We start from the raw sequence: 21447 nt of genomic DNA, 5'->3' as shown, positions 1-21447 counted from the left end.
CGCTGGCCGGCCTGAATCGCATCCGGGGGGAAGCCCAGCCCCGGCCGCTCACCGCTCGCCGCCCGGGAGCCGGGCATGGGCTGGCTGCAGGGCCGCCCCTGAGGACAGTCAGGGATCGCTGCAGGGACAGCTCCTGGAGCGGCACAGGACCCTCCCGCTCCAAGCACCGGGCAGGGCAGAGCGCCCGCCCCGCAGCCCGGACGTGACATCGCCGCCCGCCCGCCCACGGCGGTCCCACCGGCAGGAAGGCCCGTACCACCTCCCGGGCCGGAGGGGGAGGACACACGGCGACCGAGACGAGTGAACTGTGAGCGTGAGGGGGAGAACCCTGCCCTTCGCCTGAGCCATCTGCATTTGTTTTCAGCACTTTTCCCATGTCTTCAGGGGACAGCGGGGAACGCTTTGGGGCGCTCGCTATCCCTCTCTCCCTCTCTCCTTCCCTCAGGAAGCAATAGCGCGTGGCTCTGGCGGAGCAGGCGCTGCTAGTGCGTACCCAAACGGCACCACGGCCGCTGGCCAATGAGAGCGCGGCATTAACTCGTCCCGCCAATCGGAGGCGCCGCCGCTGTTGGGCTGGGGCGGGGCCAGGAGGGCACCGGGAAGTGCCGCGGGCGGGGATCCCGAGGAGCGCCGGAAGCTGCCGGTCCGTGTCTGTCCCCGTGTCTGTCCGTGTCCAAACGGGGTAACCTGAAAGACGAGAGCGGGGACCAAAGCCTGCATCCGTCCGGTCACTGGTCCGACCTTGGCGGGAGGGCTTGCGGGGCAGAAACGGGCATCAGCACGAGCAGTGCCCCAAAAGTTCACGTGTTGGGGGTTTCTGCTTGTGAAGGAAGGATTCATATTTCACAATTCCATTGAAAGAGTTACTAATTAATTAAGCTGTGTTAATGAATTTATCAATTCAGTGATGCCCAGCTTTAAAAATGAAATTGTAACCGTGAGGAACAAGTTACCTCAGTACAAGTCAAAAATCCAGCTTTGCACCTTTTGCAGTCTGAGGCGTGGTAGAGCTGTGTATTCTCTGCCATGGCTCTTGTTTTTTCCTCTTTGTTGTTTTGGTCTTCCCCTAAAAATTTATTTTTTCCTCTCCTTTCTGGCGGTGTAGTTGTAGTTGTAGTACACCGTTGTAGTTCGACTGAAGCGTTAAAGTGAGGCGGTGTCTGGTGTGTGGTTCTTGCATGTGAAAAATGCATATTTTATGATTGGCTTTTCGCAAATATTAAAATGAATATTATATGTGTTGTTTTAGAAAGTAATGCTGTATTCTCTTAAGTAGTGTGGTAAGTATAGTTTTAGGTTATAAAAAATGTTAAAATAGAAGCTATGCTATGTAGGATACTTTTTTTAAAGAAAGGACTTGCAGCGATAGAGCAGCCACAGGACAGCTAAATCTTTCAGAGAAAAAGAATTTATTGCCCTCTTATCAGAAGAAATGAACTTCTTCCTGCCTCGGAGGCGCTGTGAGGATTCAGAGGAAGAAGTTGACGATGACCAGACAGAATCCTGTATTTGAATGGAATTTATGCATCATGTGTGAAATGTATGAATATGCAACAAGTTGTTATTTTTAAGGGTTAATCCTCTGTTAACGTGTGTCCTTTTTCGGGCTCGTGCTGCCCAGAAAAAGGTACCCGGACATCCGGAACTCTTTGTCTCTATTGCCTCATATTGTTCTAATTCAAATTGTCCAAATTACTATTACCCTTAATTACATTACTATTTTCATAACCATTTTATTCCTGTTCAACTCTTTAACCTTTCAAACCCCGCGGCCGGCGTTTTTCCCCTGCAGGCGCTGCGGGCGCGATGGCGCTGGCGGCGCTGGTGCGGCGGGCGGCGGGGCGGCACCGGGAGCGGGCGGCCGTGCGCTTCCATGGGGGCCGCGGGCAGCCCCCGGGCCGCCGCTCCTACGGCGCCGTGCTGCGGCTGGCCGGGGAGCTGACAGCGTTCCTGCAGAGGCACTGCGACCCGCGGGGCGGATGCGAAATAGGCCTGTACTGCTATCCGGGAATCAACCTGCCCTCCTGGATCTTGGGGTAATGGCTTGAATGCTTGCACTTCTGTGTTGGTTTTTTAAGGGTTATCTCTGTGAAAGCAAATTTTGCAGTTTGTTTATATTTTTAACAACAACAAACATGTAGTAATAGCATAGTAGTGCCGTCCCAGTGCTGGAGTCTTCCATCATTTAGGGAAAAAGATGGCAATATGACAATCTTCTGAAAACCCATTGATAAAACATTTCTGAATCTCAAGCCTTAAAGCTGTAAACTGTCTGTAACTGTATCCCTTCATTAAAAGTGATCTAACATATTTATTAAAATTAAATTAAAAATTTAGTTTAAAAAGAAATTTTAAAAAATTGACCAGCATATTTACTCTGCTTGTTTAAAACTGGAAGTGATCTGACAGAAAACATCTATTGAGAAAAGGACTGTGCAGGTTTTTTTAATGAATGGTCTTGCTGGCTATAAAAAGAAAGATGTTCTGAATGCAGATTCCATGTTTTAAGGTAAATGAACATACATTTAATGTTCCATTATGAATATTACTGAAGGAAGTAATGAGCATTGTAACTAAAGTGGTGTGGATTAACTGATGGCTAGGAAGTTGAAATGGTTGTGATCTCAGCACTCATGTTAATCCATGAATTTTTAAAATCTTGCTTCTGCTGAGGGATTCTAATTGTGTCCTTTATATAGGTATCTTTTGTATTCCTAGCATTTATGGTGGAATAGACAATCACAGGATCACTAGCCTAATTTTTCAGCTGATGAATACAGCAGCAGTTGTGCTTCCTAGGGCATGGCCTGTGTTGGTATCTTCCTGTTGTTCACACCTCATGTAAAATACAGAATGGTACCAGAAGAGGTACCACAGTGGAGGATAAGGATTTCAGGGGAATGAGAAAGCGGTGTGATCATAAACCCCCCACAAGCACTGAGGAACTTTCTCACCAGTCAGGAAATGTTTCTGCCCCGGTGCAGCAGGTTGCTCTGAGATGTTGTGCAGGCACATCTCAGGAGGTGTTCAGAACCTGACTGGACAAAGACCTGAACAACCTGCTCTGGTGTCACAGCTGGCTCTGCCTGAGCAGGAGGTCAAACTCAGCATACTGATGTCCCTTGCTGTCTGATTTGTCCTGTATCCCAAAGAACTGAGTATAACAGGTTTCTTTTGCTGTGTGAGGGGGATGGATGTGCTGGGGCTCTTTGATTCTTACAGCTGTCATTGGGAGTAGCTGGCAGCTGTGTGATGCAGGGCAGGCTGAAGCACTTTCTGGCACAGGGGCTGTAGGAGCATCGGGATGCTGCCCTTGCCACGTCTCCCTTTGGGACCTTGGTGCTACCGCAGTGACAAACTTCTTGCACAGAGAGGAAATATAATGAATAAACTGTATGTACAGTACAGGACATATGTACAGTACAGAACCCAACAGCAGAGCAGATGTGAGGAGTTTTGGGGTGGTTCAGCCCTTGTGGCTCTCTGGGAGCGCCATTGGAGGATGCTGGGCAGGGACCAGGAGCGCCAGGACTTGGAGCTCCTCCGCCTGCCTTGTAGGAAAGACATCCCAGGCCTGCTTAGATTTTCTTGTGCTGCATTCTTTGCACTCGCAGGAAAGTGTTTTCAGCCTGCAGGGTTTTGTTGTTTTTTACAATACGTTTATATGTGTTGTATGTGGGTCAATGGAAAGGTTGTATTTTTGTTTCTAGTCAATATCAGAAGGTTTTAAAATGTGATGCTGTTGATGTCAGTGATACTTTTGTCATCACTGACTTGCTTGGCCTGAAATAATATTGAATGTTTTCATCCAGCTTTAGTCTCTTGCCTTGCTGTAAAAGACCAAAAAGCAACACTGATTTTCATCCTACTTTGTTACCAACAAGATCTTTAAAAGTCATGTTATAGCTATATTCTCTAGCTCAGGCAACTATAAAGGTATAAAAGAAATTTTAGCAAAATCTAAGAGGATTTTGTAATTTTTTAAAATTGTTTTAAAACACTCGTGTTTTATTAGAATCCTTCAAGTTCCAGCTGCCTATTCACCTATTGATCCAGATGCACCACCAACCATATCTACTTACTTCATGAAGAAAAGCAACCTGCAGTATGTTCTTGTTGAGAATGACAAGATAAATGTAAGTGTTCAGGCTTCTATAAGAATCATTGAAGGGCAATTTAGACGTGTAGATATGCAAATTGAATTATGTTTTAATAAGCTTGGATGGAGTGCTTTTGTTTTTTCATGGCAAAAGGTTGTCGTTCTCATTCAGAAAGGAACATCTTTAAAATCAAAAGTACAAAATATTTCTCTGTTCTTCAAAATAATTGCCTTCTTTCCTGTTACACTGTTGTTCAGGAAACCTTTTTGGGTGCTAATATTGGAAGACTTTTCCAGACTTGTTTCTTTATATATCAATGCTAAGAGTTGGAAATCTGCAGTAGTTAAAAAAGCTCCTGCATTTAATACTTGGGTTTCTCTTTGTCTAACTCATCCCAAATTTTATACTCTCACTCATTGCAAAGGGAATAGGCAAGTTACAATTCAGATTCCTTGGTCTTCTGCAGTGGTTTTTTTTTTATATTTTCCATTTGCTCAGATTATTTTGCATTTATGAAGTGTGCGTTCACTCATATTTAATTTGTAGAAATACATGAGCTTATAACTGTCTGACGTGTGTCCTCCTAGAGTAGAGGTATGAAAAATCAGAATTGCTTGTATGAAATGCTGGTTTTTGTTTCATTGCATGCATGAAATAACAACAGTGCCTCCTGAGTTCCACTTTTTTAATTGTTCATTTTCTCTTGCAGAAATTCCAGATGTCCCATGCTGGCTGGTTTTCCCACAATTCCTCTACCATAGAACATATTGGTTTAACTCTCTTCCAAAGGAGCTCAAGCAACACTGATTTCAGTTCAGAAGTAGACAATATGAAAAGTAGATGTGAACCTTCCAAAGCTGTGGGTGACTCACAGCCAGGAGTTTGCTCAGACCAAGCCAAAGTAGAAACATCAGAAGCAGGATACATGGATGCTGGCCAGAAAGACACTGTGGCATATGTCTTGCATACATCAGGAACCACAGGGATCCCCAAAATAGTCAGAGTGCCTCATAAATGTATAGTGCCTAATATTCAGCATCTTAAGTAAGTAAGTGTGGTTTTCATTTCAAATGCTTTTACAAATTTAATGCTTTTAGGATTTTTGTGTAATACTTCAGAGTGTACATAGGGGTTTTGCTGACACGGCTTCACTTCTTCCTCCTTATCCTCCTTTGTGGGTTTTTTGCTTTTATTTCCAAGTAGACTCATATAACAGTTTATTTCTCTATCAGTATTATACTTAAATGGTGCTTTGCCTTCATTTTTGAGGGCTGTGTTTCAAATAGTGCGCTGTTGCTCTAAGTTTTGTACTTACATCCATCTGGCTTGTGGTTTAAAAGAAATAGACAATAAAATTAATCATTTGTTCACAGTTATATTTACTGTGTTCTGTAGCTCTTAATTCATAATTCTTTTTTAGGCTAGCCAGATACCTTCTGTTTCATTTCATATTAAATAAATTATTATGGAAAATACGATATTTTTCCTGTCTTGTCTTTTCCTTTCTTCTTCTTTGCTTTTTCTTTTTTCATATTTATCCTTTTTTAATGAGCATCTGTTAGTCAAAATATGCCTTTCTGTGAACTCTGTTGGTGTGTAATAAAACACATAATTAGTGAAGCCAACAGTTACTGTCCAGGAGCTCTTGCTCAAAGTACAGGTCTGTTATTCAGAGCCTTTAAGATCTGAGCTTTGCTAATGCATTTCTTTCATGCTTTCATTCTTTTAGTTGGGAAGGGTTTTTTGACTGCATGCATCAGATTTGTAATTCCTTGCTTTCTTGTTTTAGATCCATATTTGAGATCACACAGGATGATGTGCTGTTTCTGGCATCTCCCCTCACATTTGACCCGTCTGTGGTTGAACTGTTCATGGCTCTGACAAGTGGAGCCTCTATTCTTATCGTACCAAACACCATTAAAATGATGCCTGTGGAGCTCTCTGCTGCTCTGTTTCACCACCACCACGTGACAGTGTTGCAGGTAGGCCAAATCTGTGTGTCTCCAAAGGTGAGAAGTGTCTTGCTTCTCACCTTTGCTAATGGATACTATTTTTTGTCAGCCTAGACTCTACTGTTAATAGGACAGGAGTGTTCTTGCTCAAAGGCAATATAGCTATCCTTTTTGTTGAAGACAAACAGCTGTTAGCTGTCTAGAAAATTAGCATTTGATCAAAACCTCAAACATTTTGTGATAGAAAACACTGAGCTGAAGATTATTTTAAAAAAACCTTTACTTATAAAGGATTAAATGAATTATTCTGTTAATTAAACTTTTTGTTCTGAAGAATGTGGTAATAGAGTAAACTGTTACAGACATTTTAAGCACTTTTTAGTGGGCTTGATATTGGAGTATTTAGTCATAAACAAGTTTTAAGTTTTAATGTTAGTTTTTATGCTAACAGTACAACTAAACCTGTCCTAATAGGGTGGTAAAATGTTTGTCATTTTTACAATTATGAGAGCAAGGTAATAATTGATTTCAGAGCAATACTTACTGTTTTCATGTCACCTGCTTATATGAAGCTACATCCATCTCTTATGTCTTAAAATAGATTATCTCCTATATGATTTCAATTTTAATAGTTTTAAAGTTTGCAAGATTTACTCAAAGCATCCAGCATGGCTGAATAAGCCTGGCCTGTACCTGCAGTCCTGTCCTGTTTCTCTTGTCCTGTCACTTGCTACGTGGGAGAAGAGACCAACCCCCATCTGGCTGCACCCTCCTTTCAGGCAGTTGTAGAGAGTGAAAAGGTCACCCCTGAGTGTCCTTTTCTCCAGGCTAAACACCCCCAGGTCCCTCAGCTGCTCTTTGTAGGATTTGTGTTCCAGACCCTGTTCCATTCCTTTTTTTTTTTTTTTTTAAGAACAGTGATAGTTGAGATTGTAGGGTTTAAATTTAAGATAAATGAGTAGTTGGCTGAAGATTCCATAGCAGGAAAAAATCCATTAGTTACAGATCTTTTGCAACCATTCTCTGCTCTTATTTTTATTTGTTAGGATTGCTATAAATAGTGTAGATTATCCTGTGATGCACAAGTTCCATGATCAGTTTAACTCATTTGCTTTTAGAAAAAAAAATTATAAGATATTGCTCTCTATGAGCAAGAATTTTTAAGACTTTCAAAGATATATTTGTTAAGCATGTTAAGCAGTAATAGAGAAGGGCAGAATTTAATGAATGAAGATTTTTAAAAAGACTTTCTAAGAAAAGTTTTGTTTTTGTGAGGTTTTTTTTGATCACTGTCCTAATATCTGAAGGAGGAGCTTCTCAGCTGAATTATTTACAAAAATGTTCTCCTTACAGTTTAACTGATGGATGAATAATTTTATGATATTTCTTAAAAAATAGAAAGACATTAACTCTCCCCATTGAATTTTTTGAGCAGACTCAAGAAATCCAAAAATAATTATAAGGGAGGAAGGAGTATACATTTTTCCCTTGTTTTGTTGCTAAAAATTCACTAATGTTAAAATTATTGGTTAAAAAAAAGATGGTCTTCATCTATTACTAGAAAAAAAAGAACCTGGTAAGAAATAATCCCATTAATTTTCCAGTTCTCTTACTAGAAAAGTAGGCAAGAATGAGAGTGAAACGTGCCAGGTAAAATGATTTACTGTTTTTTTCCTTTCAGTGAAAGAGCTCTACATCACCAATAGTTTTCTAGAAATAGTTGTTTAAGGAAACTGTTTTGGGTTTGGAGGATTTGGGTTTTGTATCTTTTCTCCCTGCTTGTTTTAGTGAAAGCTTTGAGAAAAACCCATTCTTGTAAACTGTTCTATTTGCATAAATCAAGGACAACCCAGAATCTGACATCCTAGGAATTTTTAGCATTATATAAGTTCTTTAAATTTTCTGTGTGCACATTAATCATATATTTTTGCTGTAACATTCTGGAATGAAGGGAAAAAAGGCTCAAACAATAACATAGAGAGAATACTGTGCTGCTTTCTGTTTCCAAGTAATTAACATAAGAACTAATGTGCATACACTTGAGGTAATAGCTGAGACACAAAAGAGAACCTATAACACACCTGAGTAAAGAAGCAGCTTTGCAGAAGAGCATAGATTTATGCTGATAGTACTCATTAAAGGCCTTATAAGAAACAAATTCTCACAAAACACCATTGTGATAGTTGGTATGTAGATGTTTTAAAGTACATAATACAACTGTATACCAGAAAGGTACACAGACACTGATAAAAGGTAACAGGTCTTTCTCTTTTTTTTTTTTTAAATATGTATCCTTCAGGCAACACCAACACTTCTCAGGAGGTTTGGAGCTCACATTATTAAATCAAGAGTGTTGTCTGCAAATACTTCACTTCGTGTCTTAGCCCTTGGTGGTGAAGCATTTCCTGCACTGAGTCTCTTGAAAAGTTGGAAGCACAAGGAGAACAAAACAAGCATTTTTAATCTCTATGGTATTACTGAAGTGTCAAGCTGGGCCACTTGCTACAAGATTCCTGAGGAGGTTTTTAGTGCTGATGTTAGGTAGGAAAATTCACTGTTCTCAATGGCTTGGCATGTGAATGATGGAAATTACCAGAAATAGAACCTCAGTCTCCTGTTACCAGGGCTACTGAGTCCTCATGAGTGTTTATACTGGTAGAAGTTACATTTGGGTTTATGTAGAAACAGACTAATCCATTGTCTCATGAGCCACTACAGCCCCCACTCCCCTATTTTAGTAGTGTGAGTGACAGAAATTTGTCCAAAGTGGCTCACCTAAGGTTTCACAGTAATTTAAACTTCAAGAGGTACTTGCTTGTCATCATTTATCACTCTGTCACATTTCACTCAGTTTCTGACTGGTTTGGCATTTTTTCTTCATGTTATTTTATAGAGTCATGAAGGATACTTCCCATTATCTCACTGTTTAATTTTCTCTCTGAAATGTGTGATTATTCCATGCCATAATAATTATACATGCAGTTTGAGTGAAATGTGTCCTACAAAAAGGGATGGTTTGCACAAATGATGTGATATATTAACCTGGTGCTTAAACACTTGAAGACTAAAAATGGTGGATTGTCATGAAGTGATCTTACATTCTCTTGTAAAACCAATTTTCTCTGAGTTCAAACAAAAAATGTAATACTTTAAAATAGAAATTGAACTGGAATCCATGCCAAAGTTATTTAAAGTTGCTTTAAGTTTTGAGTTTTGCTTTACTGAAGAAAATACATTATTCTATACTCCCACTTAGAAATAGCTTCTATATTCAATAAATGAGGTCCTGCAACTGCTTGAAGAGGCTGGAGAATGAAGGGAAAGGAAGGAGTTGGTCAGTAGTTCAAGAAAAGTCTATAATAGATACATGACATTGAAATGGCAGTTTCTTTTATTTCAGTCTTTTCTGAACGTTTTCTAAATCTTCTTCTGAACTTTTCTTAACTGTATTTATTAAAACAGAGTAAAAGCTCAAATTAAGCAGGGAAAATGAGTTAGAAAGCAGTTACACATGTTTAAGTTGGTTGACTTGATGGAGGTTTCAATCTGGGAGACTTAAAAGTTGGCTGAAATGATTGGGGTTCTCTCAGGATATTTCAGGCCTTATTTTCTGTAGGTCTGTGGGGTCTTCTGGTATATATCAGTGACAACCATGCACACTGATAAGGTTTATAATTTTTAATCAATTGATACCTTTTTAAAGAAGGTATCAATTTATTAAAATTTTGTAGAAAGAAGTCCCAAGAATCTACCTTTGCTGTAATCCCAGTCTTTTAAAAAAGCTACATGATGCTGGTTTCTGGGGCAGTTGTTTTGTGTTCAGAAGAGAAAGACTTCTGCTGTTTCTCTCTAATATATTTAGAACAGATTGTCCTGTACCTTTGGGATCACCACTCCTTGGAACAAAACTTGAGGTCAGAGATGCCAATGGATCTGCAGTTCTTGAAGGCGAGGGACAATTATTTATAGGTTATTTTATGTTTCTAATTCTTCTAAGAGGCTGTTATTAATTGATTGAGTTTTAATAATATATTGATTATTTTGCTTGATATTTGCCTGTGATATACAGATTAATACAGCATTTTAAGTTCTGATTGGGCTGGGAACCTTCTGATAGTATTTTAGATTGTTGGAATGATGAACAGGAAAGTACTATCATTTTATCTGCAGACTATGCCTTCATTATATTGATCTCTTTTTCCCTTCTTGCATTTTGACGTTCTCAGCTGAAGTCATTTCTGTGTATTAACTGAATTAACTGCATAGCCAAAATTGCACATTGCAGAAGTTTGGATGTTGATAATAATATTTCAGTATTTCTTATAATTCATGGTACAGTTTAAGAAATTTGATAAAACACTCTCTATAATTTTCATTTACAGTTAGCTATTTAATATATATGACCACAATCTTTTTTTGTCTAGGTGGTGAAGAACGAGTCTGCTTTCTTGATGATGAAATAACTGTGCCCCTGGGTACAATGAGAGAAACAGGGGATTTTGTAAGAGTGGAGAATGCAAAGTTGTTCTTCCTGGGTCGGAAGGACAATCAGATTAAACGCCATGGCAAACGTTTTAATATTGAATATCTGCAGCAGGTAAGTGCTCACCTCCACAGAGTACAGCCACTATTAAAAGGCAGATATAAGAAACACATTGTTATCATCAGAAAGGGTATTTGCTTGTTTTCAGGTGACTTTTAGGAGTCTAAAGGGATTTGGTGGGTGTATTATAAAAAATCTAGTCACATAATTTAGGGAGGAGTTCTGAGTTCTTGGGAATCTGTTTTATTGCATGGTTTCTTCCAGGAGAATTGAAAAATGTATAAACATCTGAAAAGTACTGAGCATAGCGATTGTTCTGCAAGACTGAGTGTCAGACTCCTGGATTATATCTCATTCATGGCATTTTGGCAAATAATACATATATCTGTGAGATTATTTTTATGTGAAGTAAAACTTTCAGCTACAAAAGAAGGTATTTCATAGGATGTTATGTAGGAATGTGAGAGAAATACAGTTTTTAAAGGTGTATGTTTTTGTCATTGTTTTTTGCTTCTTTTACTCTATTGATGAAATGCATTTCAAAACAAGACTAATGTTTTTTAATTACAGGTTGCTGAAGATCTTTGCCCGGTAGAAGCTTGTGCAGTTACCTGGTACCAACAGGAAAAACTTATCCTGTTTGTTTTACCCAAAGATGATTTTGAAGAGAGAGAAACATTTAAAGAACTCCAGAAGCATCTACCAGCTTATGCAGTTCCTGATGAGATTGTAGTGATTAAAGCTTTGCCTTTAACATCACATGGTAAATGAAGCTATTAAAAACCCTTGCCGTTTGTTTTAAGTTTTTTATTGACCAAAATCCAGTATCTGATTCATGCTTTTAGAATATATACATTAGATAAGTAATGCCTAGTAGGAAATAATGGCCATGTATTATTATGTTTTCTTGATGATGTTTCATTTGAGAGTCAAAGAGTAGTGAAAAAATCAATTTAGTTTTAACACTGCACATTTCTTACCTCAGTTGCTCCTGTTGCAGTCTGCAACAGAACCCTCACTTCTGCTGAGGAAAAAGCAGGCCTTGAGGTGGGATTCTGTGGGAGGGGTGAATTTTCAAAAACCTTACTGATTTTCATGTAATTGATCAACTGTAAAAAAATGCAGATGCAGTAGAGTCTGAATAAGGAAACACATACAAGAATATAGGAACTATGTGGGCAGAGCAAGTTTTGAAAGTGCTTATACTAAACGAGCAATGAAAAAAATCGTCCTTTATTTTCTACAAAGGCAAAGTTGATATATCTGAACTGAACAAGATTTACCAGAACCATCTAAACTCCAGAAGGCGTGACAGTAAGCTGAGTGACGCAGAGGAATTGTGGGAAAGATTGCAGTATTTATGGAAGGTAGTATTTTGAGCTGCCTTTTTATCTTTGCAAGTGGATCATTATACATGTGTCAGGAATTAAACAGTTTTAAGAAGTATGACTAATGCAACCAGAACATTCTAGCTGCCTATAGATTTAAGCAGTACAGCTCTATTCTATTCAGTTAATACTTAAATATAGTTCCTCTGCAGTGGCCAAGAAAAGTCATTTTTATTTCTCTATCAGATAAAACTGCAGGCTATGAGGTTTAAGCAATTAGCATAGAAAGAATGTGGTGACAGTAGCTTTTTAAATGCTGCTTCACATGCCAAAAGAAGGAATCACTAAAGAAAACAAGGATCTGGGACATGGGAACTTTGTAAAAAATTAGCTGCTGTGTTAGTAGAGTTTCTTACTTCTCAAGATAATTATAAATTGAAGAATCCTTTTTTTAAATAGATGGCGCAGTTGCACAACTGTCTCTTGGACTGCCTGTCTGGATTGTTTCTAAATTTCTGTGCTAAGGACTTGTTTTTCAGGGTATTGAAATATGATGCCAAGCAGTATTACTTTGTTTCTCAAAGGTGGACTTACGAGTTTCACCTGAAAGTGGAATTAGCTGTGGCCTAGGACTCGAACAAGTAAATGTAGTGTATTTATTTGTCTGTGCCAATCCTTTTCACATTAATGAAGTGATAACCCAGGGGATTGGTTGTGTCCTAGATCCATTATGGACAGTAGAAGGTGGCTTCCAAAACCAAAGGGTTTGGATTTGACATCCAGACTTAATAACAAGGGAGTGTGGTGAGAGGTGACTCAGTTATTGCTGTTTGTTGTAGTAACAATGCCAAATGCAAAATCTTTCATGAACTGAAGGGCTTATAACTTCAAAAGTAGGTAGGTAAGTAGGTTACTTAAATAATTTAGAAGTAAAAAAGAACAGTTTTTATAAGCTTTGTTATTAAAATAAAACACCTAAACTGATTTTTTCAAAAGACATCTATGTTTTATCTGCAAAGTTGTCATTGATAAATGGTATTGAAAATGGCCAATCAATATATAGTACAATTCCCTTTAATTCTTTAGACTGCAGAATTAGCATTGAGCAAGACATTTTGTAGTACAGAATTAGTAGTTCTTGTTCTCTCAGTCCCTCTGTTGGCACTAACATTTTTCAATGATTTTTTGCAGAGTAGTGAATTTTCTCAGTTGCTCATTTTTAGCATGACTTCTAGGTTTTCAGGTGGATTCTACGCCACCTGAGGTTTTATGTGTGTGACATGGTATAACACCTATGGACTGATACCTCTGTCCCTCCTTTTTTCTCTAGTCTGTCCTTGGACTTCCATGTGATTCCACTGGAATTTCTAAAGATGCAGTATTTCTGTACAGTGGTGGAGACTCCCTAAAGGCACTACGATTTCATGAAGAAATTGAGATGTTAGTAGGCAAAGCTGTGCCAGAACTCCTTGAAGTTATTCTCAGCCACTCAATTGAAGAGGTTTACAGACATATTCTTAAAATGCTGTTTCCAGATGAAGAACAATTAATGAATCCTGACAAGGTTGTGAAAAGAAAATTAAGAAGGAACAGTGGAGAGGAATTCCATGGAAAATACATTAAACTGACATCTGAAAGAGGTCTTGAGATTGCTTCAGGATTAATTCCATTTATTGCACTGAACAGAGGAAATCATCTTTTCTCTGTGAATTTCACCAAGTCTTCTGTGCAGCCCAAAAATACAGTACAGGTAGGAGAGGAACAACTAGAGCAGCCCTCCTCTCTGCATTCCAAGATTCCAGCTGTAATGAAAAGCCATGTGCAAGGGTCTGAACTGGAGAATAGAATTTTAACACTTGAAAACAAGGCAAATAAAAATGACCATTCCTCTGTGCAGCAAATCCATGCAGAATGTAGTCATTCATCAGTGGCAGAGCTGGCATTGTGCGTGAGGTGGAAGTCAAACACAAGGAAATGTGTTGATGCATCCCCACTGGTTATAATACCAGCTAAAGAAGGAGCATCTGCATCTGTGTATATTGGCTCTCACTCCCATGCAATGCAGGCAATTGATCTAGATTTGGGAGAAATAAAATGGGAGAAGGCCCTTGGAGATCGTATTGAGTCGTCTGCCTGTATATCCAAGTGTGGAAATTTCATTGTTGTTGGTATGTCTTTTGCTTCAGTCTCCATTTCTTTTTTCTGCTAAATACAAGATGAATGACAGAGAATCACATTCCTTATCTCTGGTTGTCCTCCATCCATCAACTTCCACATCTGCCTCAGACCTAATTTATTGTAAAATAGAAACAGAAGGAAGAAGTAATTTAAGTTTCGTGATAACTAGTGATGGAGCTTATCTAACATAAACACTTGTGGTCTGTTATATCCCAGTTTATTAATGAGGAATAATCAATGGCTACAGTTTCTTTTTTAGTGGTAGATTAAGGTGTGACATTTAAACTTGTTTTTGGAATTTTTAGAAAGAAAAATAGTATAGAAAGGTAATGGAGTCTTAAATGTCTTGGTGAATTAATAGAGTTAGAAATTAGTACATGGTACCTCATACTGTTTTTCACAGAGTGTAATCATCTCATTTGACTCTTCTTTCTGGAAATGTAAAGAACACATTTGGATAATTTTTTGGTTTTGTCATATCTGTTGTCAGCAGAGTTGCCATTATTTATCTTGGTGTCATCTTTTTAGCTGATATATCTACGTCACTGGTTAGCACAGATGGCCAAGTAGTGAGATTTTTTTAATGCAACTCTAATGTTGCCATCTTTTTGTTTGTATTTTGATTGCTGTTCACTCTTGATCATAAAATTGAATATTTTATTAACATGCAAATAATCATTATTCTTTTTTTTTTCCCATCATGTTTTATTCCACATAGGTTGTTATGATGGCCTGGTGTATGCGCTTCAAAGCAGTGATGGAGAAATACACTGGACTTTTGTCACAGAAGACACTGTGAAAAGCTCTGCAGTTGTAGACCCTTCCAGTGGACTGGTCTATGTTGGATCTTATGACCAGCATGTGTATGCTTTGGATATTTATGTAAGAACACTGACTCACTTTTACTTGTAGAACAATAAATATCCAATTTAGACACTATTTATAGTGCACCAGAAGAAGTTCCACTGGTGTTAGTATTCTTAGGAGTCCACAACCACACTTCTGAAAGTTAGGCCTGCTGTAAGTGGGGTTAGAATTATGTGACAGTAAACAGTTTTAGTGGTGTTCTCATATTAGTCCTGGTTGAAACCACATATTAAGTTTCTTAGTTATTAAGTTCTCCATAGGTGTTTCAGAATAGGGTGTCTAGCTAGAAATAGAACTGTGGTTTTCAGTCTTACCTTGTAAATGAGAAGATGGAGGCAGATGGGAAATAAAAGGGGCAGGTACTGCATTTTCAGTAGCTGAATTTATTTTATTTACTGGAAGGGAAACCAGTGGCACATGTGTTGCTATCATGGTGTGTAGATTGTCTTCACTTCTTAACTAGTATTTGCTGAGTAAACACAGTACTTGATAATGCTTGACATTCAAAGGTCTTTGTAAACATGATGATCTCTAACTCCAATTGAAAAATTATTATTCTTTTTTCCTGTACTTACAGCAAAAGGTGTGTGTGTGGAAGTTACACTGCGAAGGTGGAGCTGTGTTTTCATCTCCTTGTCTAAGTTCTTTTCCACACCATCTCTATGTTGCTACACTAGGAGGACTATTACTGGCTGTTAACCCTGTATGTACCTTTGCTTATGTGTCTTTCAGCCAAATGTATTTCTGAAGTTAAGATTGCTATTCTAATGAAAGGGGAGATGATCATATGTTATAATGAAATGTTTTTGACTCGGGGGCTTTATAATGATATACAAGGGGGGAATTATAGTGATATACATGATACTTCCCACACTTCAGAAATCCACCTGGTGATAAGGAGGACTGAAGTGACGTGGTTGAATTCACATGCTGACCATAGGTCAAAGTTGCAGTCAGTTTCTTGTCATTCCTGTATCAGTAACCAGGGAGTGAGAGCAACTCCATAGATTTATTTCCTGCCCCTCCTCCTTTGACAGGAGGATTGGAAAAATAAATATACAAAAAATAAATAAAAATCAGAACAGAATGCAGACAGAAGCCCCTTAATTCCTCTTACTGCTTCCCTCCCCATATTTAAGAACTGTCCTTTTAATCTCAGTGTGCAGTTCTGTTCTTTGCACTGGGGAAATGGCATTCTTGATAGATGTGGAGCAATTTCATGGTTTTCTGAGGCATTGTTGGCTTACAGCTGGTCCTGCCTGATAAAAGGAGCAGGGACTGAAAGCAGCTGTTCCTGTTTCTGTACTCACACAACACAGAGCATCAATCCTAATCACCTTTACCTTCTGCCCACTACAGCTGTCCTCAGCAGTAACCAGTCTGCCATTAGAAAACCAGTGTGTGGTTTTGCAGCAAGAGTGTTTAAGAAAAGATATTTTTTAATTCTATAATCCACAGTAAGAGGTAGTTGAGAAACCCACCCACAAGTGAGTCTGTGCCTTCCTATTTTTGTGAATAATCCTAATTCCTGGAGAATGTGCAAGATACAGTAGGAATGCATTGTGACAGTCATAGATAGTGAGTTGTAACATGGCCTAGAGTATCAACATAACTTGATTCCAAAGTATCTCTGCTTCATTGGTCCTTGCCACATACTGAGCAGCTGGGAATGAAATTAAAAACTGAATCTGGCATTTATTAGAACTACTGCTGATACACTCTTAATTATCATATTACTTTGCCTATGGTGAGCAAGAAAATTAGGTTTTGATCACATTTTTGTTCTGTGTGGGTGTTGTTGTTGTTGTTGTTTTGGTTTGGGGGTTTGGCTTTTTATTCCACACTACATAAGGGCTGGGTCAGGCAGGGATAGAAGGCTTGTTTTGTGCTGTTTCTTACACTTGTGTTAAGCATCACATATTCCATGCTGCCACTTACAGGTGACGGGGAGTAAGATTTGGAAAAGCAACCTTGGAAAACCACTCTTCTCCTCTCCTCACTGCAATGAGAACTACATCTGTATTGGGTGTGTGGATGGAAACTTATATTGTTACACTCATTCTGGAGAAAAGGTAAAAAAATGTTGTTGGGTTTTTATGTCCATCACAAAAAAGATTTATTAGGACTGGTTTCTGAGGCTTAATGATTGACATGTACCTTTTTGGGAACCAAACAGAAGTGCCTGTTGTTAGAGATGAGAAAGTAGAAAAACTGTTTGCCTAGGATTTTGCCATGGCAAAATCACAAACTCAAGTTGCCTGATGCAGGAAGAGAACTTCTAGTTCAGACCTTATACCCAAAGTAAATTGTCAAGTTTAGTGCCAGCAAATGAAATTATTTCATTTGGAGCTTTCCAAGCAGGTTTAAGGTATCTCTTCTATAAGGTTATGGTTATTCAGAAGTAAAGGTTTCTTAAAATTTTTATGCATTTCTCAAAAAACTGCCAAATCATAATTCTGGTAAAATATGTGTAAGCCATCACATTTAATTAAGTGAGAGTATTTTTTTAGCTCCTCAGAGATAAATGTAGTTTGTATCTGGTGGTAAACAACTGACACCATTCATATGTTAGCCTGAGATGCAGTATTTATGGCAATTCCACATGTTAGTCCATCCATGCATGGCTCTCTGCTTGCAGCAGTGTTGCAGACCTGATACTCTCTTGAGGAGGGATCTGCACATTGGTAGCAGAAGCAGAGGAAATCTGTATTCCAAAAGGAATATATGCCTTTCTAGCAAAGAATGTCATATTAACAGGATTCTTGATGTTCATTACTAACTGTACAACAGCCCAAGAATATTCTTTTCCCAAATTGCCCATTTTTACGTGGGCTTCACTGAAGGTAGTAACTCTTCCCTCTTCCACATCTATTTTATGAGACTTTTATTGCTTACTCTCTGTATAAAACCTTATTTATAATTTGACAGAGATTTACTAGACCTCACTGAAATCTAGTATGCTTTTGAAATGAAATGCTCTCCTATCAACAATGAGTCTATTAAAAAATTATAGTTGCTGTAAAACTGATAATGTAAAAAACCTTTGATAATGGGTGGTTATGTTCTTTCTGTAGGTTTGGCAATTTTCCACTAATGGGCCAGTGTTTTCATCTCCATGCCTCTCAAGTTTAACTAAGCAAGAAGTATTTTTTGGCTCTCACGACTGCTTTATCTACTGCTGTAACATGGAGGGTAATTTACTGTGGAAATTTGAAGCCACTTCAAGTGTATATGGAACACCATTCATTTTCCAAAGTGATGATTTAAATAACAAAATTCTCCTGGCAGCAGTATCTACAGATGGCAGAGTGTGGATCCTGAATGCCAAGAGTGGAACAGCAGAAGGAGCAGATAAGCTTCCAGGCGAGGTTTTCTCTTCGCCCGTAGTATGGGGAACAAAGCTTGTTGTTGGCTGTAGAAATGATTATGTTTATTGTCTGGATCTGTATACAGCAGGGAAAAGTAACAGCTAAGATGTTAGGCTGCTTCCTTGTTATTGTTTACATTTGTAAACTGGGAGCTCACAGGTGCTCTCCACCCCTCTCTGCCTGTTTTGCTGCAGGCAAGTGATGCTCCTTGCAGGCTTATCAGGTGGGATTTTGCATCAGGCAGTGTCCAGTGATGGAGGGAGGATGGCTGCTCATAACCTTGCCAGAGAGGGGGCAAAGTGTGTAAGGTGCCACATTCCACAGCTTGGATATCAGCCTTATCTCTGAGGGAGGAGTGAATTGCTTTCTCTGAGTCCCTCCTTGCCTGTGCCTGGCTCTTCCTTGCACCAGACTAGTGTTTGTCTGTCTGTCTGTCTGTCTGTCAAGATTTCTGTGCCAGGCAAGCTAACACAAGTCCTTTTTTGAATCTAACTTTTAATTTGATTTCTGGAGACATAGCCTGAATTTCATATACCTGGAAGGACTGACCTGTTTACTACAGTTTTTACAAACAGAATAGTTCATCTTTTGTGGACATAGGCCTGTCATGGCTTAATTATTCTAGCTATACTTAAACTCCATTGAAGTCAGTAGGAGTTGCCTCTTGTATTCTAAAGTGGAAATAACACTATAAATATTTATTAAATTTCAATGACAGAAACAGTATGAGTTCTAAGATGAAGTGTGCACTGCTCAAATTAACAACTGTCAAACATTTTTAAAAATATTTGAATGAATACTGTTTACATTGTTTTCACAAGAACTATTAATAAAAGGTTGTGTAAATTGGGTTTTGTATTCTTTAACACCTTAGAAAAAAGTACCAGTGGTCTTGGTAATGCAAATCAAATACTTGCAGTGGCAAAAGTACACTTTACTGAGAGCATTTCCTAAGAGTCTTCTGAAAGAAGTGTAGTAGGAACTCTTACTTTACTTGCTCTCATCTCTTTGAATCCTGTGTAGTATGTAGTACAGTTGTAGCACTGTAAAAATTCCTGTTTGTAAGGCAAACCTGCACCACATGATTAGCAAAATGAGACACAGAGGACATATATCAATGATTAGATAATTTTGACCAGGTTATAGTTTAATAAGATTTAAAATGACAGTATAATAAACAATTGCACTTTAAAACATTTGAAAAATTAAAAAAGTACACAACAAATACCCCACAATTATACATCTTGTAGTTTTTATACATTACTATATGAACATAGAGGTTAATCATATATAACCTTGTCAAAAGAAATGGTATTTTGTGTTTGTATAAGTTACAAAAAATTGAGACAATATACTACATAGTGGTTTATTCGGTTCTTAAAACATTTTTGCTGTTTTAAACTGGGTAGTAGTGTTTTGGATTTATTTTTACAGATTTCCAACTTTATCAGAAATGGCTGCAACAAAGCTAAAGCAAAGTAAAACTTCCCTTCATTGGTATTTAGTGCAAATCTTTGTTAATTTAACATGAAATGTTACTGTTGCACATGTACGCTTTAGAAATGTTTCCATCAAGTACTGTACATAATACAGTTTCCATTGTTACACTACATACCTTTATGGTTGGAAAAAAACTCTGCTTTGAAGCTTTAGCTTAGGACCATCCTTAATGAAAGCTCTATTCTATGTGCTATAAATGGATTGTATTGGAAAATTGCATCCTTATGTCATGCACAATAGCACCTAATTTTGCTATGCTTTTCAGAATACCAGTATCTTTAATCCTGATTTACTTCACCTTCTGTGTATTTCTACCTGGCTCCCCCTCCCAATAAATAATTGTAAAGATGGATTTCAGGCAGTTTAGTTATTACATATCCATACTGCAGGCAAACAAACTTGGAAAAACACAAATTTAACTTTAGGATGCACTAATTCCAGGTGCTAGCAGAGCAAAAGGAATTACAGGCCCAATTCTTTCTTCGGATATTGAAGGCATTAAGGTGGGTGTTTTTCCCAAGCATTTTAGAGCAGCATTATCTCATTTCTGCTTAAAACATATTACTTACATTCCTGGTAAAGGTTACTTTAGAGATTTTGGTTTTAAATATGAAACTGAGCAAAACTGATGGCTTAAGACATCCAAGAAAGCCCATCTTGCTGCTGCACATGTACTTGATCTAACACATCCATTGTGTTTGTGCTACTGTAACCATGATACTGAGCCCATTTTCTGTTGGGTGGGAAAGGCTGTACTTGCCAATGATTTTTGCTGAAATTCCTTTTTGATTCTGGGAACAGAGTGTACAACAGGTTTCATTCTGTTTCCTGTGTAGTTTAAAATGCTGTTTCTCATGCTGTTTACAGCAGTTTGGCTAAAACACTTCCATGAAGCATATGTCGTATCATTCAATAATGATGTAATTTCTTTTCATGAAAATGTCTCCCTCTATGATGTTGTAGGCTTAAAGGTTCCTTTGAGCCTTATGGTTGTAAGGAGACTTTCAAATTTTTTTAAAGTCTTCCTTGTAAAACAAACTCAGTTGATTTATTTAATAGGGTGACATTTTAAAATGTAGGCCTAGAGATTTCTGTGGGATGTTGAGGATAGTGACATTTTTATTCCATTTATGGACTTTATCCTTTTTTTGTAAGAGGGAGGGGGTGGACATTTCTGTTTTAGTTACGTGAAGTAATAAAGTGTTCAACTGCCACACCAGATACCTGAGATGGGGTAAGTAAACTTCTTCTTGAAGTGTTCTGGCTATATTGGTCAAAGTACAGGAAGTTACCTGAACTGCCTGAAGTTGCATGTGGAGTAAAATCAGGAAGAATGCAGAGTTAAAACTCCTAAACCTCTCACTGACTTACCTCTCAGTTCTCAGTTAACTTCAGTTCTGCCAGTCCTACTCCTGTGGGAACTTCCTGAGTTCTACAGGAATTTGCATTTGCACAGGAACAGTTTAATTCCAGTCAATTGATTTAAAGTTGTAATCCACAATCACTGTCTCTATGCAGCATAAATATGGCCAAGCACAAACAGTGATGCACTCAAATGACTAGAAGAAACACTGAATCCCTGACTTCTTTCTGAGAGCTTAATGACATTTG

General features: G+C 38.3%; 1 protein-coding gene across 1 annotated transcript; it reads left to right on the top strand.

Annotated features, from left to right (window-relative positions):
- The first annotated feature begins 1934 nt into the window (after positions 1–1934).
- On the top strand, positions 1935–20188 carry AASDH (aminoadipate-semialdehyde dehydrogenase). The gene is made up of 14 exons (XM_054296042.1): positions 1935–2036; positions 4016–4136; positions 4810–5144; positions 5890–6082; positions 8352–8593; positions 9915–10021; positions 10477–10649; positions 11166–11358; positions 11844–11962; positions 13254–14091; positions 14820–14983; positions 15546–15671; positions 16909–17040; positions 18043–20188. Exons 2-14 carry the CDS (start codon positions 4086–4088, stop codon positions 18439–18441), a joined length of 3072 nt encoding a protein of 1023 aa, XP_054152017.1. The 5' UTR covers positions 1935–2036; positions 4016–4085; the 3' UTR covers positions 18442–20188.
- Positions 20189–21447: the final 1259 nt, after the last annotated feature.

This window comes from Melozone crissalis, unplaced genomic scaffold (genome assembly GCF_028551555.1).
Source record: "Melozone crissalis strain CALT ecotype California unplaced genomic scaffold, PUWL_Pcris_2 ptg000006l_1, whole genome shotgun sequence".
In the NCBI taxonomy this organism is placed as follows: Eukaryota; Metazoa; Chordata; class Aves; order Passeriformes; family Passerellidae; genus Melozone; species Melozone crissalis.
This window is presented reverse-complemented; position numbering and strand designations above follow the sequence as displayed.

What these genes read in the sequence shown, in the direction of transcription:
- AASDH (XM_054296042.1), top strand. Translation starts at nt 4,086, where the DNA reads ATGAAGAAAAGCAACCTGCAGTATGTTCTTGTTGAGAATGACAAGATA. An exon ending in TTGAGAATGACAAGATAAAT is followed by an intron (nt 4,137 to 4,809) that starts GTAAGTGTTCAG and finishes TTTCTCTTGCAG; the next exon opens with AAATTCCAGATGTCCCATGC. An exon ending in CCTAATATTCAGCATCTTAA is followed by an intron (nt 5,145 to 5,889) that starts GTAAGTAAGTGT and finishes TTCTTGTTTTAG; the next exon opens with ATCCATATTTGAGATCACAC.